The following is a 24364-nucleotide window of genomic DNA, read 5'->3' as shown; positions in this document are numbered from 1 at the left end:
GTATATTTTGTTGTCTTTTAAATGCAAACAAAGGTGGTGTTGAAAATAATGTGTGGGCTTTGCCCTGCCTTTCTTTTAGACCTTACTTTGCAACCTTAGGAAGAGATTCAGCGGGCAAATCGGAGCGGTAGGATTTGTATGGCTATTCGGAAGCCATATGAAAGCCCCAGCTCACTTCCTGTTTCTCTGTTGGTTGCCATTTGCGGTCAAGGTTAGGGGCACACTAGGAGAGAGCAGAAGAGATTACGATTAAGCTATTTGAGACTTTAATTTCTGTCTTCCAGATAGTTGAGTCTGTGTTTGTGTCCATTAAATGATTTACTCCAAATTACACTGGAAACCCCTACCATTAACCCAGCTGAAGGACGTCCTGACTCACCCATATGAGCCAGCAACAATTGCCCAGTATGACCATCCACTGGAGGCGCAGACCTAAGCCATGTTTCCTGGAGGCAGAACAAGTCCACCTCTAGCAAATTCACACTATGATTCTCGAATAAGTGAGCAAAACCCCTACTGTTCCACAAGCATAAACAGACTTCTCTCTCTACACTTGCACTACCCCCCATACAGTCATATGAAGCAGCACAAGGCTTGTTCCTAGTGGGTAGGCCTCGTATTCAGAGTCTATGCCAACCAATACCAGTTATTCTCTTTTCCCTGTCCTATATCACCTGAAACATCCGTAATTACTTGTCTTTTCATATTTTCACTGTGAAAGCACTGGATTTTAAATAACGGTGCCATACCTTTTTACTTTACTTTATTGATTTGTATAGCGCTGCCACTGACCCGGAGGCTTAAGGGCGCTAGAGGACGGACGATACAAATACATAGGCAAAAGGAACAACCAGATGGGAAAAACAGCAACTTAAGAGAACCAAGACTTGGCAGAGCAACTAATTAAATAGAAAGGTCTTGAGTCTTTTCCTGAATATGGTAATTGAGGGTTCTTCTCTCAGAGTCAGTGGCAGGCTATTCCAAGCCACCGGAGCTGCTACATAGAAAGCTCCTTTCTTGACCTGAGCTTACATGCAGGGATTTTCAGTTGTGTAGAATTATTGGACCTCAAATTATGCCTATTTGATTTGAGGACCAGTTCGTCCTTGAAATACACTGGCGCTGAGCTTCTCAAACACTTGAACGAGATTAGCATCAGCCGGAAGCGGATTCCCTCTTTGACTGGGAGCCAGTTAGGCTCCTTCTTGCCTCCGATATGTGGTCCTTTCTTTTCAGGCCCATAATCACTCTGACTGCATTATTTTGTACTACTTGAAGTCTATTGACTTCTGTATTTGGCAGACCACTGAAGAGACGGCTACAGTAGTCGATTCCTGAACCAATCAGGGCTCTTGCTAAGGTTTCCCCACTTTCTCATGAGATAAAAGGACATGCCTGGGTTAGTAACTTGATATAAAAAGAGGCCGACGACACTAAACTACTCACTTGGGCTTTCATGTTCAGGTTGCAGTCCAGGTAAACCCCAAGGGTCTTGACCTTGTTCTTGATTTTTATTGTACAGTCATCAATCTGAAGCTGGACATATTCTGCCACCATCTTGCAAGTTTTTGCCTCAGTCCCAATTATCATCAACTCAGTTTTTCCCGTATTGATAGCGAGGCCGTTAAGAAACAGCCATCTTTGAATTAGGCCATAAATCCTATTGATGTTATGCTCATCTTCTTCAAAGATGCCTGTCAAAGGAATGACACATTGTGTGTCATCGGCGTAGTTGGTAAATTCGATATTGTTATCTTCCAAGAAGTCCAGGAAATGGGCTGTGAATATGTTATAAAACATAAGCGACAAACATGCCACCTGTGGCACTCCTTGAGTACGCTCATTAGGCATTGAACCTGCCAGAGTGCTACTCACTCTCTCACTAAGAAACGATTTAACCCATTGGCCTGCCGGAGTTGCAAAACCTGCCACCTTCTCCAACCTCGTGACCAATAATGTATGTTCGACCAGGTCGAATACGGTAGACAGACCAAGATGCATGAGCATAGACATTTTTTCCTAATCCATGTGACAGAGTAGCCTGGGCTTAAGATCGAGCATCGCCGTCTTAGTTCCATGACTTTCTCTAAAACCTGATTGCCATAGATTCAAGATGTTATGCATTCTAAAATGACTGAGAACTTTCAAGAATGCCACGCGATCTAGAAGTTTAAGGAGAAACGGGGAGTTCGAAATAGGCCGATAATTCAGAGGGTCTCCCGGGCAGAGGCCAGGTTTCTTCAACAATGGTGTGACCCATGAGTTTTTAATGCTTCTAGGGACAGAACAGTCCCCAAATGAGGCATTCACAAATCTACATAGTGTTGGGCTAGGTGTGGATGAACATGTCTTAATGGCAAGGGCTGGACAGATATCCCCCATGCAATTCGTAGGCTTGAGTTTTTTCGATAATCAGAGCCAGCTCAGATTCACTTATTGGTTTGAAAGTAAATTGTTCCTCAACTTTCCAAGTTCTACATTTGGCATCTCCAGTATCAAAGTTTATCATGGAGGTTGCTTCTTTTGATATAACAATCCCCTCCTTAATAATCATTTGGTGTCCATGGTGTTTTGGATTAGATTGCATCATTTGGTGTCTCTAATCATTATCTTGGAGTCATCTTGCTCAGGGGTTTCTAGCTCTTTTAGAACATTAAATAGTTGTCTCGGTTGAGGATGAGCCTTGGCGATACGATCATCCAAATAAGATTTTTTTGCTAAAACAACAGCAGACTTACATTTTTTAACTGTCATTTTATACAATTCTCTGTCAGATTTGGCAAGCGTTATTTTCGATTTATAGAGTGCTTTGATTTTATCACTTTTTAGCTTTTATTTGTCTGGAGAGAACCACGAGTTGGTTTCCCTTAAAATAACTTTCTTGTTGCGCCATGGACAGAGCACATTAACAGCTGTCTGTAAGGTGTGTTGGTCGATATTGGTAATATCATCTACTGAAGCAAACCCATTAAAAATTTGTTTGCAAAGGGGTAAGCTATGGACACAGTGCTTTTGATGTAAGATTTTTTAAGGTTCTACATTGAATTGTGGAGGTGACCAGTTTCCTCCTTCTAACCTTTTTTACAGACACCACTTCAAATGGACGAAGAAATGGTCTGACCAGGTGCAGGGGCATACATCTTGGCTGGCTAGAGTGATATTATGGCCTACTAAACAGTCAACTGCATTACCCTTTATAGGTGTGGGTGTAGTCACATATTGTGTGAAGCCCAAGTCGGTCAAGGCTTTATTCAAGGCTTTATTCAAAGCTTGTGAATCGCTTTCGTCTAACAGCCAGTAAATAAAATCCCCCATAAGGATTGTTTTTGAACTGGGTTTTAAAAAGGCTAGAAGTAAATCAAATAACTGATTTCAAAAGTCTTGCATAGGGGAGGGAGGTCGGTAAACAAGAATCATGTTTGTAATATTCTCTGCATCTGTTCTAATTTTAATGTGGGGAATATCACAATTCTCAATGTGTATGAATTCAACTTTCCACAGGTCTAAAATGTCTTTGTATATCACCGCTACCCTCCTCCTTTCCCCTTGTGTCAATCTTGGCATTTGATGTTATATCCCTGGGGTATAGCTAGCGCGAGCGAAGGCCCTGCTGCTGCTTGATTCCATGTCTCTGTGAGGGCACAGAGATCAATATTCAAAGAGGATATATATGAAGATAACTCCAGGGCATGTTTTATCAAGAACCGTGTGTTCAGTAGTATCCAGAGTGAGTGTTAGCGCTCACCTTGTTACCCTTGTAATAGAGAGCAGTCACTTGCTGGTTTATGTTATTTAATTCAGGATCCACTTAATAGTTGCTGGTCAAGCACTCTATGTGTCCCATCTGAGTGTCTTTTACTTCGTGTGGGGCAGGAGCATTAATGATATTAGGCAAATTTGCGTGGATCATAGTCTCAAGATTCAATTGTTTGTGTGGCTTCAATATTTCTGTACCGTCTTGCAATGCTACGGTATTGGTAATTTGTATGTTTATAGCACTCATATGTGACTATATCGTCGGTAAAGCGTGCAGTTCTTAAAACAGAATCAGCCTTTTCTTTGGCTATTAGGGCTAGAACAGATGCAAAACTCATATTGTCTTACCTGAACAAAAGGCAAGAGACGCAGCACCGCTGCCACCGGAGCGCAACGGACCGCCACAGACTGGCTTGTCACGTTAGCGCCAGCACGTCCGCGCTAGAGCACCAAAAATAAACTCTGTGGAAACTACAGTCCTGCTGGGAGATGTAGTTTCACAGGGATGCGTGCAGAGCTGAACAGCTCTGTTTTAACTCGCACATCGGGAACAGCTGATATTCTATTCAATTAGGAGTCTAGAAGTATGGAGCAATATGATACCACCTGACTTTTTCCAATCGCACTTCTTGAGGTACTTCCAACTTTGTTTCTTGTTGTAATACCTTCTCTGGAACAGACTTCTCTTGGTCACCCCCTCCCCTCCCTTGTTGAATCATGGGTGTAGATGTGAAAACCCCAGGACCTAATTTCTTCGGCCACTGCCAAGACCAACCATAACATGCAATATAACTCTGTCCAGATTATAGTCATTCCAAAATTCAAGACATTCTATATCTTGAGATGACAGATTTGCCAGAGTTGGTGCTCTTCTTAGAATGTCCATAACCATTGCTCTATTTAGAAGACTCTATCTCGGTCTAACGGCAGCGTCTGTAATATTAGTTTAGGGGCCCCAGGGATCTCATTTTTACCCCCATTCAATCTCCTCTCTCCCAACACTCCCTGTTTTTTACAAACGGCCTTCATCTTGGTCTCTAGGTTCATAAATATTTCCGCCCGTGGGTTTAGGGCACCAGCCACCTGATCATTTTGTTCGACAGTAAAAGAGTCCATATGCCTCTTTTGCTCCTTTCCACCCTGAATATGCCTGTGGTTCAACCAATTTTCATTCAAGCCAGTCCCCTCCTACTACTCTCAACCTCAATACACTCACCCTCATCCTTTTTAATTGACCTTTCATCTACATCTACAAGGTACTGGGGCTCTTCACATTCTCTTTCAGTTTCTTCATCCATTCCCCTCCTCCTTCATCTATGGGTGCTGGAGTTTTTTTTTTACTCAATCCAGTAGCCACCCTCAAGTGCTCTTGCACAGGTGACATCAGGGACGGGGGAGTAGACAGGGTATGCAAGAATTTTCTGGATCCTTTTGAAACGTTTTTCCTGGGTACCTTCTTATTTTTTGTTTTTTGACAAAGCAATTTACAATCATGAGACCCCCTCTTTTCCTATACTTATTTTGGTGAACAATTTCAAAATAATGTACCCCCTGTCTCCTCCACAGCCCCTTCCACCACACTGGCTTCAGCCACCACTACTATTTTGTCATCACTCTGCTCCTGATTCTCCTTCAAAAGGGCCTCACCAACACAAATGATGAAAGGGGACGGAGGAGATTGGGGGCAGTTGTCCCCCTGAAACTCCTCTTCCTCTTGCACCTTATCTGTCTGTGAAACCTCAACTACAGAGCCTAGTTCTTACACGTCTGCAAGATCGACACTCTCCAATACTCCAACTTCCCGAACATTGTTCATTGTCAGAGCATAAGAGCATTGAAGTCCCTATCTTTCAATGTAGACTTGCAGCCAACCCCCTTTTAATTAGAGGGATGTAGGCTGTCCGTGTCCGTTGCCACCTACGCCCATCTCCCCATTTGCACTCTTTGATGAGAAACCTTTTCCACCTGCTTTGGCCCGTTCCCCACGTGCCATCTCCTTTTACCCCAATCCGTCCCCACCCTACACGTCGTAGATCGATTCACAGAGAGGGTGTAATTAGAGAACACAAACTCTTTATGACCTTGGTCGGTGACTGGAGAGAATGGAAAACAAACAACTTTTACCGACAGCTTGCCTACTGCCGCCCCTCTCCCGAAGGAGGGTAAACTTGCCCCCTTTTGGCTGTCCCCAACCTTCCGTTCCAAGGACCTCTCATTCACACCTTGCTTTACCTGTAGGAGTGGGGAAACCCTTTCCGCCCGTCCCTCCTTTCCACTGGTGTTGCTCATTTAGGTGGTTGAGGAGTCAAACAAATTCCCATTTCCTTTTCCCCTCTACCGGAAACAACCACCCATTTACCCATGAGGACACTTTATCACTTGGATCCCGTAACGCAGACAGTTCAATGTCTGTTATTCCTTTCAACAAATCTTTACTTGCCAAAGGGAGGGCATGAAATGAGTCATCAAGGTCCCTTAAATAGTTATTCACCCCTTTTTGCCACCCCATTTTCAGGTCCTCTGTACAAGGACCACTAGGCCATCTTTGTCTACTTCTCTCCGACCTCTGTGTAAACCCTGACTCTTGGTCTAACCCCACCAGTGCTGACGTCACCAGCAAATGGTACTTTCCCTTTGCAACAATCAGTGTGGATATTTGCGGGGCAATCCGTGTTCCATCTTCCTCCTCATTACCCACTGAGAAGGGCATGTGTTTTTTCGCATTTTCTGCAAAAACAGAACCTTTGAGGCCTGCAATGAACCACCCCCACTCATAGGCAAATGCACTTGTGCTATATTTGACCTGGAACCTTTAACCATGTTACTCAGGTTTTTCACAGTCAAAGGGCAGGTTCTATTAATTGCCCCATTTATTTCTGAACTACTTAGATGCTCAGGGTCCTCCCCAACAAGGGACATGTTTCCGCTCTTTCCCCAATGAACCCGTAGGCCCTTTAAAAGAGGTAGCACTCTATGGAATGGATGGGGATGCTGACTTTACTTTTACGCCAATAAAAGACCAACTCAGGAAGTTGGCAAAAACAAAGACATCAACGGACGTTCGCTCAAATCTCTCTCAAGAGTTCTCTCAAAGAATTTCATACATTTTTTATTTATATAGCAAAAATGTGTCATTACTGATGTCATACTACATGGCACAATAAGAAAACCTACTTGGGGTTGTGATAGGCTTAGGGGGAACATCTAGGTATAATTTCTATGAGGTACAGGATTGTGATTGAGTCTCTAAGGTCAGGTGGACAGCTATGCTCACCCCTAGTGCAAGTCATCTTCACCGTCATGAACTACACAATGTTTCATTGGCTTTCAAACTATATGGCTCTTTACTATGTGGCACTCTATGATTGGTTAGCACGCTTGTACCCTTCTGGAATATTTCACTCGCCAGCAGCACGCAAGCTGGTACCCCAGGTGCTGGAGGGTTGGACTTGACCATACCTCCCCACCCAATTAGCCCATCATCCATCATCACTCCTGCTGTCTGCCATTTGAATTGTCTTTGAACTCAGCCTTGCAAAGTATCACTGCGCCTGAGAATAGAAGGGAGCGTGAGCATGGTCTTATCTTCATGTCTCGGTGTAGCTTGCCCAAATTCTATTTTCATCTTGACCATGTGACAGAAACCGTGTTTTGAGCTCCTTGTTCGCATTTAACACTATTACATGAATAAAACCTGGCACTTCTAGTGGTTTTCCATTACACCTCAGCCCTTGACACTGGGCCAGACAACCTTTCTCAAATCTTCCCTCATCGTCAGCTGTTTTCTTCTACTGAGCCCTTCTGTTCATGGGGTCCTAGTTTGCTAAAAACACGTGGAACATCCAGATTCTATACATATATATTTAATGGCAGCACTTCCTGCAGTCTATTCACTACGTATAGCCATCCTTATTATTACTTAGTCTACTTGCATTTCAGTATCTGCACAATTATAAAAAGGCTTGCATTTTCTTCAGTGATCTCAGCACGCACAATCTTCATTCCACACATGAAATGTTGTTCAATTCTTCACTTCGCCATCAGATTCTATAAGGTCTATATACCCTCTTCATTGGCATCTCCTCTGGGTGCATCATTTCTGCTTGATGTGACGTCACCAGTCTTTTCTTTTAGTCATCTTCACACTTCTTCCAGAACCCCCTTTAAGAGACTGTCATTTCTCTGCTGGTACATCATATAGGGTTTTCTCAATGGATACCTTGTTTCGAGGATTCTTCGCAGTATAGGGAATATTACTGGTGTCGTGCATATCGCAATTTCTGGGTTTCCAACATATAGGCAAAATGGGGGCGGGTCTTCCGGTAGAGGCACTTGGCTCCTCCTCTACATCAACGTGCTGATTCATTCAGTTCCTCTTGCTCATTGGCAGCGTTGCTTGGGTTATTAACTTCAGGAGTTTTGAGATCTGATAAAGTTCTACTTTGAAGCCCAGCTGACATGGCTATGCACCAGCCTGACTTTCGCTTGTTCATTTCCTAAGGGGAGGATAGTCTAGCCAGGCAGGGCAGAGCAGTGTGGTTTCAAAGTCCACTTGATCCTACAGTGCAATTACTGCAAAGGGGGATTTTCGGTAATCAGTGATCACTTACCCACATGAGACACACACTGTCCCAACTGGTACAACAGAGAATATAGTCCAAATGCTCAATCTCCTTCTTTCTTCTTACAATTCCTCAGGGCACCCCGTACACACTTAACACACTGCGCAGCACACCGCACGCTGACCGCGAGAGAAGTAGTTTTGCCTTTGTGAAAGAGGTAGAAAAAAGACTTCAACTCCAGTGATTAGATGAGGCCCCTTCACCTGGTAACACACTAAACACACTGCGGGGCACACCGCACGCTCACCACGAGAGAAGTTGCTTTTGAAAAGCAAGTTCTGCCTTCATGAAAGAGGTAGAAAAAAGACTCCAACTCCAGTGATTAGATGAGGCTCCTTCTCATGGTTATACTCTACACACTGTGTGGCACACCTTTTTTGTTGTTGTTTTTTTGTTGTTGGGAAGGAACAAAGGTATATCCTATAATTAAGTTATATGTTGTTATTTTTCAAAATTACATTTGTAATGCAATTCAGGACTCTGAGATCACTGAAGTAATATTAAAATCCAGCTTAGATAATGGATGTGTGACACGTTTCGGTCCGTGACCATCATCAGGAGAATATTCCTGCTCTCCTGGTGTCCTGTTGAAGACCACACACATTCCTCATGTTTCCAGCTCTTGTGCCATATAGAAAGCCTGCACAATCCTCATGTTTGCAGTTTTTGTGTCAAAGAGTGAACCAGAACATTCTTATATTTGTGGCTCATGTGTAGCTGGCAGAACACAAATGATGTTCATGTGTGTTGCTCTCAGACAGCAGAGAAAACACAAATGATTCTAATGCTTGTGGATCCCATGTAGCAGGGAGAACTTCAATCTCATGGTTGTGCCACTCTTGCTGCAGCAAGACCACAAACAATTATTATGGCTCTGGCTCTCGTGTAGTAATCAGAACCAAAACAGTTCTCATGTTTGCAGCCCTCATGCCACAGGGTGAAGCTGAACCAAGTTCTTGCCTTCAACTGCCATGCAGCACAGATAACCTAAACTAGTCTCATATTTGTGGCACTTGTGTAGCTGGGAGAACCTAAGAATTCTCAAGGGCCCTCTTTCCCTCTGTTAAGTTGCCTCCCCTCTTTACACTACAGTGGTTTGAAAACACCAGGAACATTGCATATCAGAAGTAGTATAAAGGCCAATGGCAGCTTAGTTTTACAGTCATTAGCAGTCACCCACTAGTTCTGTCCAGTTACCAACCACATGCACTACCAAGCAATCGTCTCCACTTCTCTGTGTGTGTAATTTGAAGCATACACGTTTTCATCATCTGGAGTGTTGGCGATGTTTAAGGGTCTTGCCATAGTGTGCTGAAAAGCAGTGCTTGTTTATCTTAATGAATGTCAATCGTTCATCATGAGGCACTGAGAGGCTTCTCAATTTAGGTTCAGTGCCTACTCTCACAGGTGCTGCTGGGCGGAAGGACCCCTTCCTACACCAATATTGTAGTGGATTATCATGCATATCTGTGTGAGATGGGTGAAGTAGACACACATCCACCGCCTGATCTGCAGAAGATCTGATATATGTTCTTGAAGACCCTTATGCATTTAGGATTCCTGGCTCTGTGAGGAATGTGTGCCATGGTGTGACCAGCCTGTCAGCATGGTTCACACAATAATAATAATAATAATAATAATAATAATAATAATAATAATAATAATATGCTAATGCATTGCACATTGTAATATTTCAATATGGCTATTAGTGGATCTCCATGTAAGGTTCTGAACTTGTTCAGTTGTGGTGAGTGCACAAGTGGCAGTACCGCACCGAGCAAAGCAATGTGCCAGCAAAAATGCTTGTTCACCCCCTATTGCAAGAATCAGTGATAGCATTACATGTATCATTTAGCTGGTCCAATATATGCAATTGGAATTTCTGGAGCATGGTAACTGTGAACTCCAGGTTGGTGCAGTGTCCAGCTGAAACATGAGCACATCCTCTGGGCCACAGCAATCATTTCCTTTGCAAGCTTGCATTTGCAGATACAATAGGTCACCACAGGGTGAAGGAGTCACAATAATTAAGGGACATGCATGCTCTTGCCCGATAATAAGTCAGCAGAAATATTAGACCATTGTCAGTGGCAACAAAGGCCAGCATGTTCAAATAGACTTGGTGCTGAACTGTGTGCAAGTGCTTGCTCGATGGATTACTTGGAGGCCCCTCTTTACTGGTAGGAGAAGAGTCTGATTCAGCCAATTTGCTGTAAAATTGACAGTCAATACTCTGTCCACTGGACCATGCGTGTATGGTGAAGTGGTCTTTTTGTTCATCAGGCTCGTTTAGTGCTTGCCTTGCTGCATGAAAAATCTAATCGTACAACTCCAGTACAGTCTTGTGTAAAAGCAAGAGCAAATGGACGTTTTCCTTTGATCGATTAGCCCCATCCAAATGTCATAAACTGGACTTTCCTACAAGCAGTCAGTAAACAACATTACAGTTTAGCATTGAGAAAGCCTAGACTGTTATGCTATCTGTGATACTTTTGTCCACGCTCAAATGCCTCTGTCACCTTGACCTGGTCCAAAAAGGCATCATTAAGAAGTAGTATTGCTGGAGAAGGGAGTTGGGGCTCAGCCTCTCATACAATAGCACAGCAGCAATGATTTCGGAGTGATTATATGGGTCAGAGTGCTTTGCTGATTGGCTGATGGCAGGGCAAGGGTTTTCACAACACTCACCCACCCTAACAATACAATGTTTCTAACATTGAGGCGGCGGGCTGACCCTGTTGGTAACGGCCCGCCACCCAAGTAAAGGGTCCAAGCGAAGCCACGAGTTAAGGGCCACAAACATTGATTAATGAAGTGCTCTAGATCAAGTGATTACATTTAAGCCATATTTTGACAAAAGAAAAGGTGTCAGGAGTGACAGAATATAGGTGTGAGACCAGGCTATGATTATGTTACGGTGCCCAAGCAAAAGTAAGGGATCTAGTAAGTACAGCAATCCAACACTGGTCATGAACATTTTCAACTCTGCAGCCAGGGCTGCCAATGGCCGTGTGTGGGGTCTGCAGAGAGAGGCATTGTTGAAGGAGCTGTTAGCCCAGTTTCATCCCACTTGCAGTCTACAGAGCACAGCCCCAGAAGCCACAGGAACAAAAGTGCGCCGTGCTGTGCCCCGGGTTTCTGGCACCACGCTCTGCAGACTGCAGTTGGAGCAGGGAATCAGAGAGCTGGAAGCCCGAGTCTGCAGCAGGTAAGTGGGGTAGGGAGCAGGAGTTGGTGGAGGGTGACAGAGGGTGCCACATGGAGGATGGGGGTTAGGGAGGGGACCCCCAACAAGGATGGGGAGAGCTCTGTACCCAAAAGGGTGCACAAGGTGAGTGTAGCCTTTTGTGCTGCAATCCACAGGTGCAACCTTTTTTGCGTGACCCTTAGACATAAAACCTTTCATCCATGATCCGTTTAGGGGGAGGATGTGCTGTGATCTGCACATCTTGAGCAGAAGCTGCACAGAGAATTTAAAATGTCATGGGTGTGTGGTGTCATTCCAGTCAGGGAGTACTTGTGACATCATTTAGTGTCAGTTCAAGAATGGGACCAGGAGGAGATGTAAGCAGTTGGAGGATCAGAATACATTTTCTGAACATACCTTTTCCAGTGTCAAACAGTAAAACAATTGGCTACTGTAAAGGAGTCACTAGAAACAACCTCCGATCACCTTAAAACGAACAGTCACATGTAGGCCAACATTGATTGTACACAAAGATTTAGTGTCAATTATGGTCAGAGATGCAGAGGTGCATAAAATCAAAGGAAAAGAGCATTGGTAATTTATGAGACTGTAATTTGGTCTATGTAAGGATCAAACTGCCTGAGGTTTTTCTATGAGCATTGGATACCTAAAAGGGATGACACTTGGATATTTATGAGTGTGTGTCTCAGTCAGCTCCCTTAGACTACCAGCACCCTGCTTGAAAGTGTTAGGTTTTTAATAGCTACTGTGTAGTGTTCATACTGAGATTTTATTGTAGCATTTACTTATACCACTGCACTGTTATGGACTCTTTATTTCAGATCTCATTAAATGACTGATCTTGAAAATATGTTCGATTATGCAAAATATTCTTGTTTTAGTGACAACATGATACAGTGTGTTTTTGCCCTTTTTTGGACCACCATCTCCTGAAAAATAATTGTGGTGTACTGAAAAAGCAAACAACTGTCCAGATTGCAAAAATAAATAGTAGAATTAATTAGCCTGGTAATAATAGTAGTAGCCCATTGGTGGGAATGGTTGATCCCACAGCTCCTGCAGTTCCTACCTATCCTGGCAAGGGTTCTATCCTTAGGACAACCAATGCTTTGACAAGGATGAATACCTGAGTGCATATGAGCCTATTTTCAAACTTAGACGCTTGTACCTGTTATGGACAGAACACGGAAATGGAAGCCCTATTCATTGGTAAGGAACCACATATTGGTGAAACAAGCTAAAGTGTATAATATAGTTGTATTGGCAATGTATCATGCATGGGTAAAGATAATTTTTAGAGCAACCAAATGTCTTTCATGCTGAGGTGTAGGGGTAATAGAACATTACTAGAGTTGGCCACTGCTTATTGTGGTGTTGAAGAGGAAATTCCCTAACCCCTTAAGGAAATAGTCTAAGGTTAGTGTGAACACCAATCACACTGCACTGAGCACAATGTTCTTTTTTAGAATTTAATATTTAAGTGTCATTACAGTTTTCCAGTGCTCCCAAAATCATGGAGTGTCATGACTAAGCCAACATGTGTTTCGACCATGAGGCATTTTTCAAGGCTCAACATTAATAAATGCGTAGTTCATTGTAAGTTACAAGCAATAGTGATCGTATTATGGTACAGTATATCACAATCAAATTTAAAAAAGGAAAGTCATTTGAGTAAAGATCAAAAAATCATAAAGGAGAAAGAAGGGAAGAGAAAATGTAGAAAAACAAAATATAGTAGAGTAAGTAAGATTGCATGTTTATACTGAATTGTTAGGACATGTCCCAATGGTGTAATTGGCGAAAAACACACATGCAGCCTCTGAACACCGGTGCCATTCAGGCTAATTCATAAAATAAAGGCCTATCTGATTCATGGTGACATATGCCTCACACATAGCATGACCGACCCAGAATGTCACCATGAATCAGATAGGCACTTATTTTATGATTTAGCCAGAAGGGCACTGGATATTCAGCGACATATGATGCATGGGCGGCTCGTCCATAAAGGGGGACCGGTTTCCCCCTAACAGTTTGTACCCAAGCCGCAGATCTCCAATGGGCCATGCAAGGTTGAGGCAATTTGGTTCCCCAGCCTTGCATGGCCCATTGGAGATACAAGCTGGAGTACTGCACATCTGTATGTCTGATGGGGGCACTCCTGTGCCTCCCCGTACGTACACATGTGGGGACACGGCCATGTATTGGCAGAGCCAGTGTGAACCTGTTTCCTTATAGGATCATTACTGACATGATGTGCAAAGCAAACATGGGTACGTTTTTATATAGGAATTATGGTATATATTGGTGGAGCCTGAATGGAAATGTATGGGCACAGCCAGTATGAACATGTGTATATACTGGCACCTATTGTGGGCAAAGACATCATGAGTATGTGTTGGGAAAGGCTGCTGTGCACTGTTGGTGACTTCCATCTATTACATTTTTTTATGGGAGTTACCCTACAAAACCATTCCAAACTGTGTGGCTATTTACACAGTTTTTCACAGAAAATGTTCTATATAGTGACCATTTTAATCCATTATTCAAAACAAATTCTAATGGGGAAATCCCCCCGAACGGCTGTTGGTTGATTCGAGCTCCCTCCGTACACTCGGTTGCTCTGGCACATTTGTGGGAAATATTTTGGCCCCAGCAATAAAAAAATGCACCAACCGCCACTGGTATCATGGATGTTTTGTGCCTAAAAAAGTGGTGATATGTGTCAATCAAATGGCTATTCTGGTTAATAGAAAAAGGGTGATATATCCAAATGCCACTTTCATTTACAGAAGTGCAGAATTGCTTGGTTGTTGGTTAGGGTGGCAGGTTAATAGATGCATGTTACAGAATAAAGATGCATGCCACATCATGACACTAAGTAAATTATAGGCCCAGTGGTCAAGCTTACATAAAGCACCAGTGCATATTGGCATAGTAGAAAACAGCAACACATGATAAACTTGATGGAGTCAAGGCATAATATGAAATAGCCAATGCAAAATGTTACCACTATTACCCTTGACAGAAATTGGTTTGAAACAGTCAGATGAAATCAAGAGCCTTTCGGCAAGCAAAACCTTGTTTTCAGACTCATCAATTCTTATTCTCTCTTTTCACAGAAACCGCCCTTCAGTTTCTTAAGGAAACAACTAAAACTCCAAAGAAGTCGTTATCTGTATCCTTCAGCCCAGCAAAACCAGAGAAAAAAACAAAAGCATACAAAAAAACCATTGTGAAGAAGCCTGCTACTGCAAAAACCATTGGGAAGCTTTCTCCAGGAAAGAAAACACGTGCTAAATCAACAGACTCCCCACCCACCACCAAAAAGCATTCGCCGGTAAAATCCGCCATTTTGAAAAGGAAGCCGCCTGTTGTGATGTCACTGGCCAGCAAGCCAAAGAAGTCCTCCTCAAAAGCAAAGTTAGATACTCAAGGCAACATGAAAGACTCTTCCTTTCCACCACCGAAGGCCAATGTTCCCAAAGCAGCAAATGCTACTGCAAAGCAAAAGAAAAGCGCACCGCCGGCCAATTCACAAAATGTCAGAACTTAACCTATCCCTAAAAAGATAGCAGAGAGAAGAGAACTGAGGAATAAAACCGGGTCACCGGCTGATGCTGAATTCCAGCATAATATAAAGGATCAGGGACAAAAGGAAAGGTCGACCTCAAAGATCAAGAACACATTCTGAACATTGGCATGCACAAAATACTACATGCAATACAGAGGAAAAGTCCCTTATCAAAAGCTTACAATAAATAAAGAAATACAATTGGATCCTGCGAGTCGGCAACATTGTGGTCTTACATATTCTACCTCCTACATTGTATACTGGTTTGGATGTGCATACTTGTATAAACATTACTACCTGATTGATTGGCTCCTCAGCTTTGTGGTCTTCTCTCTCAGCACTCTCTTTATCTGGCTGTCTTCATTTATGGGCCTTATTATAAGTATACTAATCCCTTACTAATTTTGAGCAGCCGTGACTCCGAACTTCCTGTTGACTAACAGTAACCAGTTACAGCAAGGTGAGAGTTGTTTGCCCTCATTTTGTTACAATTGGTGTTTGCTGTTGTAATATAACCACCAATTCTTTTAACTAGAGAGACCCTAGGGAAATCCTGTAAGTCTATGGGCTAATAAAATGTTTTGTACCCCAAACAGAGATTACTGATCATATGCCATAGGTGTTGCTTTTTTATCTTTCTCACCTATATTAATATGAATTAAAGAAATTGGTCTAGGAGGGAAAATAATGTAAACATCAAACTGTGGGTGCATTGTTTGTATGAGGAGATTTGAGGACCTCACCAATAAGCTCTGTGATGGGTGCAAGGGTTATGCCAACCTTGGAAGGGATTAGAGGACCAGAATGCAGGGTTTGCACCCACATGCTGTTTCCTATTTGTTTTCATTATTAGTGTTTGTGCATACTGTAAGCGGGTTGAACACTGCTACCAAGCATTTAATGGCCAACATGCTAAATTAAACATTGTTTTGGTGCACACAGAGGAAGCAGAAGATCAGTCTGGCACACTATTGTTGTTTTCTTTTGAAATACCTTTAGGAAAAAGAGAAAAGTGTCAAATAACACCAATGGGGGTCCCTGGCTGCTTTGCATGAATGCAAAGAACATTTCGGAAAACACAAGAACGATTACAGATCTTTATATTTCAAAACTGTGTCTGTGTAAAAAGGTTGTCTGTTTGAATTGCACGATAGACATTGGATTTGGTGCCCCTATCCATTTTAGCATCACTCACCCTAACATTAAATTGTTTGGAAGCATGAACCATGTATGCTCATTCAGACAGTCTCGGGATTTGGATAAGTGGGCTAAGTCATCTGTCCTTCCCTTGAGGTCCAAAGGCTTCCCTGCATCACGTTCCAAGCGATAATATTTCCTCTCCCAAAAACTGGTAGGGTGGCAGAATTTTAAAAAAAAGGAGTGTTTGAATGCGGGAGGTGGGTCCCAGGATAAGGATGTCTGTGCAAATAGGTTGCGTACATGCCCATTGCCCAATGCACATAGATCTTAAGCCAATTATATATATCATATAGGAGAGGATGTATTTTAGCCTCGGGTGGCTCTTAAATTGGAGCCGTTTAAAGCAAAGGTCACATCTACTAAGGGCTATAAACCTTTGGTCACTTCACAAAAGATTGATCACAAATGTGTGATCTGCACATTGAACATTGCTTCTTGGTGACCAGCCTTTCACAGCGTGCAGGTTCTGGAAAATCAGCTGGTAGTGGAATGGCCTGGTGGGCTGGGCCATTGCTGGTTAGAAAGATCCTCTTGAATATCTAATATCAGGCAAATATTGCGCAATAGTTATGCTTTGGCTCTCAGCACCAATGCAGGTCAAGGACTGGGGCCCGATGTACATTTCAATCCCTAATAAAGTGTTAGGAATGTAAAATTATACACCAATGTGAAAATATAATTCTGAACTAAAATAGCGTCAGCACAATTGAGTACCTTCGACTTAAATCCACATGAGCCGACTCCTTCTCCAGCTCTCCTCACCTCTCTATCAACTAATCTGTACATAGCAAGTCTTCTTGCACTCTTAATAGCTATACTGCAACCTGTATGAATGCAACAGCAATTGAGGCCCCTTCTGCAAAGAATCTGATTCTCATTGACCTCTGAATCCCCATCCTCAAAACCAGTGCTCATTTTTAGCAATGCTTGCCATATTACGTCACCTACTCCAAATACACCTCATTCTTTGTCTCAACCAACATTCTTCTAGACTTCTACTGCTCTGAGATCCCTTTTGACAGCCACGCAAGGTTTATTCTCGTCACCCTTCACTAACACGGCTTCTTGATACTTTGCTGCAGTCACCGTTCTTTCTGTAGTCTACTTTCTCATATTCTACAGTTCACATTGTACATCCCTTTTTTTTAATTCTTTTTATTTGTTTTGTAAAAACAAGAAAGTAAACATCGAAAGAAGAAAGACAATCAGTACAGCAAGCATCCAATAGGTCGATCGCAGTTATAAGCATTCAAGCCATATAGAAAGCATCGATTATAAAGCACACATTCATTTCCATTTGTTCCAGTTTTTAACATTCTTTCGTGGCAGCCCCGAAATCTGTACAAACGTTCCTCCATCAGCATGATATTTTCCATATTCCCATTAGGGGAGCCCTGAGTGTTCCAAACCATCCCTAAGTTGCGTTTCACTACAATTAAAGCATTTGACAGAAAACGTTTCTCATAGTCGGAAAAGGGCGTGGCAATCTAGATCTCCAGTAAGGCCAAGTTCTGGTCAGTTGGCGCCAGCAGACCGATTGTATCTGATAAGCGCTTTAAGATTGAGCTCCAGAACATCTGCACCCTGGGGCATTCCCAAATCAAGTGAAACAAGTGCCACGTGCATACAATCAGGACGGCCTGTCCACACTTGAATAAGAAATCACTGATATAGCAGGAATAGGATGAAATGTCCGAATAAAAATGACCGACCCCACCAAAAGACCTAAAACACACACCACGAAAAGTTCTAACTACCAAAAGTTTGAACTTTTCGTGGTATGTGTTTCGGTGGGGTCGGTATGGGGCTGGGGGGTTGTCCCCCGCAACACCCCGCTCACTACAGTGAGCGGGGTGTTGGGGGGGAAGCCCCCAAGCCACCCACCAGAAAAACAAAACCTGGGGGATGCCGGGGTTGTCCCCTGCAACACCCCGCTCACTATACTATACAGGGTTTGGTAGGGGGCTGGGGGGTTGTCCCCGGCAACACCCCGCTCACTACAGTGAGCGGGGTGTTGTGGTGGAAAGCCCCCCAGTCCCCTGCCAGAAAAATAAAATGCCGGGTGCTGCAGGGACACCCCTGCAGCCCCAGTTTTATTATTTTTGGCAGGGGGCTGGGAGGTGTTGCAGAGGCACCCCCCAGCACCATACCAACCCCAACGAAACACCTAAACACATACCACGAAAAGTTTGAACTTTTGCTAGTTAGAACTTTTCCTGGTGTGTGTTTTAGGTCTTTTGGTGGGGTCGGTAATTTTTATTCGGACATTTCGTCCTATTCCTGCTATACCAGTAATTTCTTATTCAAGTGTTGACAGGCCTCCTGATTGTTTGCGCGAACACACTGCGCGTGGCATTTTTTTCAGTTGACTTGACAAGGATGTGCTATCTGCACTCTATTGTGGTTGTGATATCTTGATGTTACCTCTAGCGTTTTGGCACATTGTTCCCGCACACAGAGCAGTTACTAAATTAAGGGGCTGGTATCCCTGAAGGTTCTTCTATGGAAGAACATGGATCTCCCTGGAACCTTGGATTTAGACTTCCCCAGAAGGTGGGCGGGGAAACGTATCTGGTTGCTGCAGGACATGGTATCTGGGGGTACAGTGCAACCTTGTGCGGCTCTAAGGCATGCTTTTGACTCAACAGCCGCAATCAATTTCGTTATGTGCTGATTAGACACGCCTTGTTTGCACAATTTCGTGGACGGTATGACCTCATGATGCACTTTCTGCTCGAGGCCAACATAAATGATGAGCTCATTCCAAAGAAGGCCATTTCAACATTATATCAGGTCTTTCTTAATTTGACACCCCACTCCCTCTTATAGCTTAGACAGAGGTGATGCGGGCTGGTTCTTAAGTACAGTGTAGTCCCCGTGCACCCACAAAGGAATGTCCACACACTGTATTAGTTCAAATACAGTCTTTATATAAATAAGGTTCAATATTATGTACACTATCACGATAATAAGCTTTGTGCTCCGACAATTCTAAAATTGCAACTATATACACAGTTCTACGTGGTACCACAGTTGCTTTGATTCCTTTAAAGTGCATTAACTAGACGTAGCTTAAATGTCACACAAATCAATACAGTAAAACGATATCAACCATAGACTTAGGAGGAACACAAGTTAGTTAGACAATTGGCAGGATAATTACCCCTACCGCTAGGCACAGTTCTGTATGAGGATCCCTCCACCTGGGCAACCTGTAAATGAAGATGCACTACAAGCCCACTTCATCTATTGTCTACTAGAGTCTTATCTTCTTCTATAGTTTTGCAACCCAATGTACTTTGTGTTGTAGAGTTCTTCGTCGGGGAAGCGACGGGCCCTTCTTGAGTGCACTGCCTTTCAAGTGGAAGCCATGGGTCGTCGAACTTCCGAGATGAAGAAAGGGTAAACGGTGTTGTGGATGCAGCAGCTTCAGTCATTGCGGTGATCGTAGATGAGTTATCGAAAACGTCCTGCAACAGGGGAGGTGTGTGGTGCACCTGGATGACGATGGTTCATTGCCGCAAAGCGTTAGTGAAGAACTTTGGCCCAGCAAGGGCGTTTGGTCATCGGCATCTGGCGTCGATGAGCAGGACGTGACCACGGCACGCTTCAGTAGCTTCGTCAGCGTCTCTGAGGTCTTCGGGTGGCAGGAAATCCACCGGTGGATTCTCCTCGGTCGTCAACGACTTGACTTTCTCCGGCAGGACAAAAACGGTCGACGATGATGAAAAAGGGAGTCCTTGGATCAAATGTTCTTAGGCAAACGGGAGCATGGTGGTTCCGGTCAGCAACGGCGGTCATCAACGGTGGACGGCTGTCCGGTGCCTCTCTTCGTTCTCCTCGGTGGTCCACTTCTCCGGTCGGCAGCCTTTCGTAGGGATGTCTACCAGTGTGCTTTGGCAAAGATCAGCTGGTACACAATGGTCCCTCGTACATTGGGGAGAGATCTCCTTACCAGGTCCTCTCTTGGATCAGTTCTTGAAGACACAGCAGCTTTCAGATTACACGGAAGGGACCAGCGATTCACCTTCTTCTGGCTCTGCTTCGAGAGTAAGCATCAAGTATTAACTTCAGCTTCTGAACAATTTCTAGCAGGGAGAGGCCCCCAGATATATTAGTTGATCTCCCATTCATTCTGCTGGGTCACACTCAGGCAACCATTCATTCAGAAGGGCGTTTAGGCAGTCAGGCAGCCAATCAGGCACACAGTGCATTCAGGCCATTCTTCTCCATCCAGACACTCACAAAACAGAATGTGGATTAGGAAAAGTACTCTGCCATTCAGCACTACACACTGCATTCATACCATTTTCGGGCAGGGCTGTCTCAGTCAAACACCAGTTACTGGACACCCATAACACAGAATGCGTATCCGTCACACACTCCATTCATCCAGGTCCCACCCCACGGGCGTACCCACAGCATACGGTCGTTGGGAAGGCTCCAGACAGTCGGGTCGGAACTTCCCCACACTACCATATATGGAACTTCCACCCAACAGCCAGTCAGGGGGAAGAGACAGAGTCAGGGCTACCCAGGACTTTGGGAAAACCAAGGTGACAGTCGATGGACGGCAAGAGGCCACAGAGGCCATCTTGTCTCCATCAGGAATCCACTGATTCAATGACAGGGCCTGGGCATCCCAAAATGGAGGACTCTTAGGGCACCTGTCAATTCAGCACGAAGCTGCCACTAGCCCGTACCCTGCTTGTGGACCACACACAGATGCCCAAAAGCATAAACTAGGAGTACAGGGTTGTACTCCCACCCATGGGTGCAATAAGGGTATCCTAAGGGTCTGTTCACCAAACCAAATACAGGAAGAGCCGCACCGCTAGGAGTCTCACGTGAACTCCTGTGAGGAAAACAAGTCAGAACATATGATAAAAAGCAATAAAGGACAAGGATTCAGAGGCCCTGTCCCTCTGATGCATTTCCAGTATCACACCTGGTTTGATTCATATCAGATAACCTAAGCAGATTAAATCATCAACAATATTTTAACTTTGTTTTGTTCAATTTCCATGTGTAATTCATCACTCGCCTAGACAAAGTAAGCTGCATAATTTTTGTTTTAGTATGATTCATTCAGAGATAATTTATTTTCCAATATAGGCCCAAAGCATCGATCTATCTTCGTAGGCCAATCTCTGTGCAATCGAACAACAGAATCTAATCTGCATAGGCCAGCCAATTATATATTTAAAATCTCCCATTTTACGGGATGCAAAAGCAGCAGTTTCTAAATCCTTATCTGTCAGAGACTTGAAGAATCAATAGATAGGGTGGAAGAATGCATCCCTGCCCTAAACCAGAGTTTGTATACATTTCTCCTGAAAGCCTGCCCTTGTAGTCCAGCCTTACCTGAATTTTTGAATTCTCATGCAGACCAATAAGCAGTTTCAAAAGACAAGTCAGAATGCCCCATGTGGCCAATTTAGACCAAAGTTGGTCACGAGTCACTAAATCAAATGCAACACAAATTGACCTATATTCTTAATAGCAAGATAATTCCTGTAAACAATGCACAATAAAACCATTTAAGGAGGGACCCTTCTGTTTTCTAAATCCAGTTTGGCATTTTCTTTATTCTACCCAAACTATCGGCCCAACCCTCAAGATGTTTTAATGAAATGGATGCGATGCTGTCAGCATACATTATCATAATGGGCCTATAATTCTTGGGCTCTGTTTGCAGGGCCTGTTTAAAAATAGGAATCCATTGCAAAAATGTCCCTCTGAAGCCCATGCTATTCAGTAGTGCTCATAAGAAATCCCAGCAGACTGTACCAAAGGCCTTCTCAAATCAATTGCCACTATGGCAACAGGGCCAACAAGGAACCTGATTTTTGCAACGCAATATTCACCCTCCGGATATTCATACGTGCCACTCTGTCTGGCATAAAACCGCTTTGGTCAGGATGAATCAATGAGCGTACCACTTTCAATAGGCAGGTAGGCCTACAGGAGGTACCTTCGTCTGGCAGTTTCACTTTCTTGGTTATCACTATTATTTGGCCTATTGCAGATCGGGAGGCAGCTCCTTCCCTATCTCTACTCACCAGGTGCATGTAAAGCATAGGGCCCGTAATTTTGGTTCCCAATCTTTTCCATAGGTCCTAGGGATTTACCCAATTGAAATGAAGCAACAGCAGCCAAGAGTTCCTCCTCAGTAATATTGGAATCTAGGGACAGTCTTTGTTGGGGAGAAACAGTGGGCAGAGGTATCCCCTTGATGAGGTCAGAGTAACAAACCTCCTCGTTTTGCCAGTGATTGATACAGGTACCTATTGTAATCTGTGAAGACCTCACATACATCAACATTACTTGAGACAGGTTCAGCATGTGTATATGGCTTGGAGACACCTCACGTTTCTCTAGCCAGGCCAGCATTCTACCGGCTTTGCCCCCAGTCTCTTATAAACAGATGCAGGAGGCTAGGTATGCCTTCCTGTGGACTGTGTCAGTTGCAGAGGTACGATAGGAGGCCTAAGACTGTAGCAGTTACGGTTGCGTCAGTGGAGATTGATCAGAGATAAAAATTGCTTTCAATCACATCAAATCTGCCTCAATATTCACTAGGTTCTCAAGCCTCCTGCTGTCCCTTACCGCAATAACTGGAATAGCTTCTTCTGGATCACTGCCTTGAAGGCCTCCCACAAAATCAGGAGATCCACAGTCACCGAGGTATTCAAGTCAAAATACTCCTTGGTTGCCTATGTAAGCGTGTCTATTACTTCTGGGCACCACGGCCTGCTCTGTCACCAGCTTTGACACGCTCCTACCCGACGGCTACAAGATCCTCTCCGCACCCAGGTCCAACCGCTCTGGAGGGGTTGTTGCCCTGATCTTCCCTGAGTGGATTCCTGCCTCTGTCACTCCTACACAGTCCTACTCCTCTTCTGAATTCCTTGTCTGCAGTCCCTCTCTCTCACCTAGCCATTCCCTTACTGTGGCTACTATCTATCGTCCACCTGGTCATATCTCCTCCTTCCTCTCTGAGTGGGCGGACCTCTCCTCCTCCCTCCTGGCCTTGACCACCCAACTCCTCCTTCTTGGAGATTTCAACATTCACCTGGATGCCTCCTGTCCTTCCTCTGTACTCTTTCGCGACCTCTGCGACTCTCTCTCACTCACTATTCTCCCCTCTGGCCCGACTCACTGTGCAGGGCATACACTGGATGTTCTGATCTCCTCAGACCTTCCCCTCTCTGATCCTCTCTCCACGCCTCTCTCCTGGAGTCATCAATGTCTCCTCCGCTCCCACCTTCCCCTCACCTCCCCTCAGGCCAAGCCACCTCCACCCCTGCACCTAGCTTCTCGGTCATCCGACCCAGGAAGCGCGTGTCAGCTGAGGCTTTCGCCACCACCTTCTCACTAGCCCTCCTCCTTTGGCTGACTCCCACCCTGACACAGGTCTCTCCGTGCTCCACTCTGCTATCTCTGATACTCTTGATATCCTTGCCTCTGTCATGAGAATCTGCCTGAAGCCCAAAGCCAAGTGCAACTCCTGGTATGACTCAGACCTCGTCATCCTCAAACGTAAGTGTAGGTGGCAGAGAGGAAATGGCGTGCTTCATGTACATCCTCTGACAAACTGGCCTGCGGCAAAGGCAATACCGGCTCTCTTTCCTAACCAATAAGAGAGGTCATATCCAAGCCCATCTAACAACTCGGCTGAACTTTTTTAAATCTGCAAGGAACTTGCCAATCCTGCTGCAGTCTCTACCTCCCCTTTCCCTTCCCAGGCCCTCTGCACAGCACTGGCCTCTCATTTCGTCTCTAAAACTCAGGGCATCCTGTCCTCACTCTCTGCCTATTCCCTCCTTTCCCCTACTCCCAGCTCTTCCTCTGGCCCTCCTGCAGCCACCCCTCGTCCCCCCTTCTCTTCCTTTCCCCTTTTCTCCGCAGACAAGGTTTCTAGACAAGTCTGATCTATAAAAGTCTTGTCGAAACAGGTTCACCCATGTTCCTCCAAAACTATCAAGGGCCACATGGACTCCC

General features: G+C 44.3%; 1 protein-coding gene across 2 annotated transcripts in view; it reads left to right on the top strand.

The window, feature by feature from the left end:
• HHIPL2 (HHIP like 2) overlaps positions 1-15461 on the top strand; it is a 576366-nt gene extending 560905 nt beyond the window's left edge. For both annotated transcript variants that reach the window (XM_069608603.1, XM_069608602.1), the window contains one exon: positions 14709-15461. In XM_069608603.1, coding sequence (XP_069464704.1) covers positions 14709-15142 — 434 coding nt within the window. In that variant the 3' untranslated portion in view covers positions 15143-15461. The remainder of the gene's footprint in view (positions 1-14708) is intronic.
• Positions 15462-24364: the final 8903 nt, after the last annotated feature.

This window comes from Ambystoma mexicanum, chromosome 4q (assembly GCF_040938575.1).
Source record: "Ambystoma mexicanum isolate Mex_15411 chromosome 4q, UKY_AmexF1_1, whole genome shotgun sequence".
NCBI classification, from domain to species: domain Eukaryota; kingdom Metazoa; phylum Chordata; class Amphibia; order Caudata; family Ambystomatidae; genus Ambystoma; species Ambystoma mexicanum.
The sequence above is the reverse complement of the archived record's forward strand: the minus strand, read 5'-3'. Positions and strand labels throughout refer to the sequence as shown.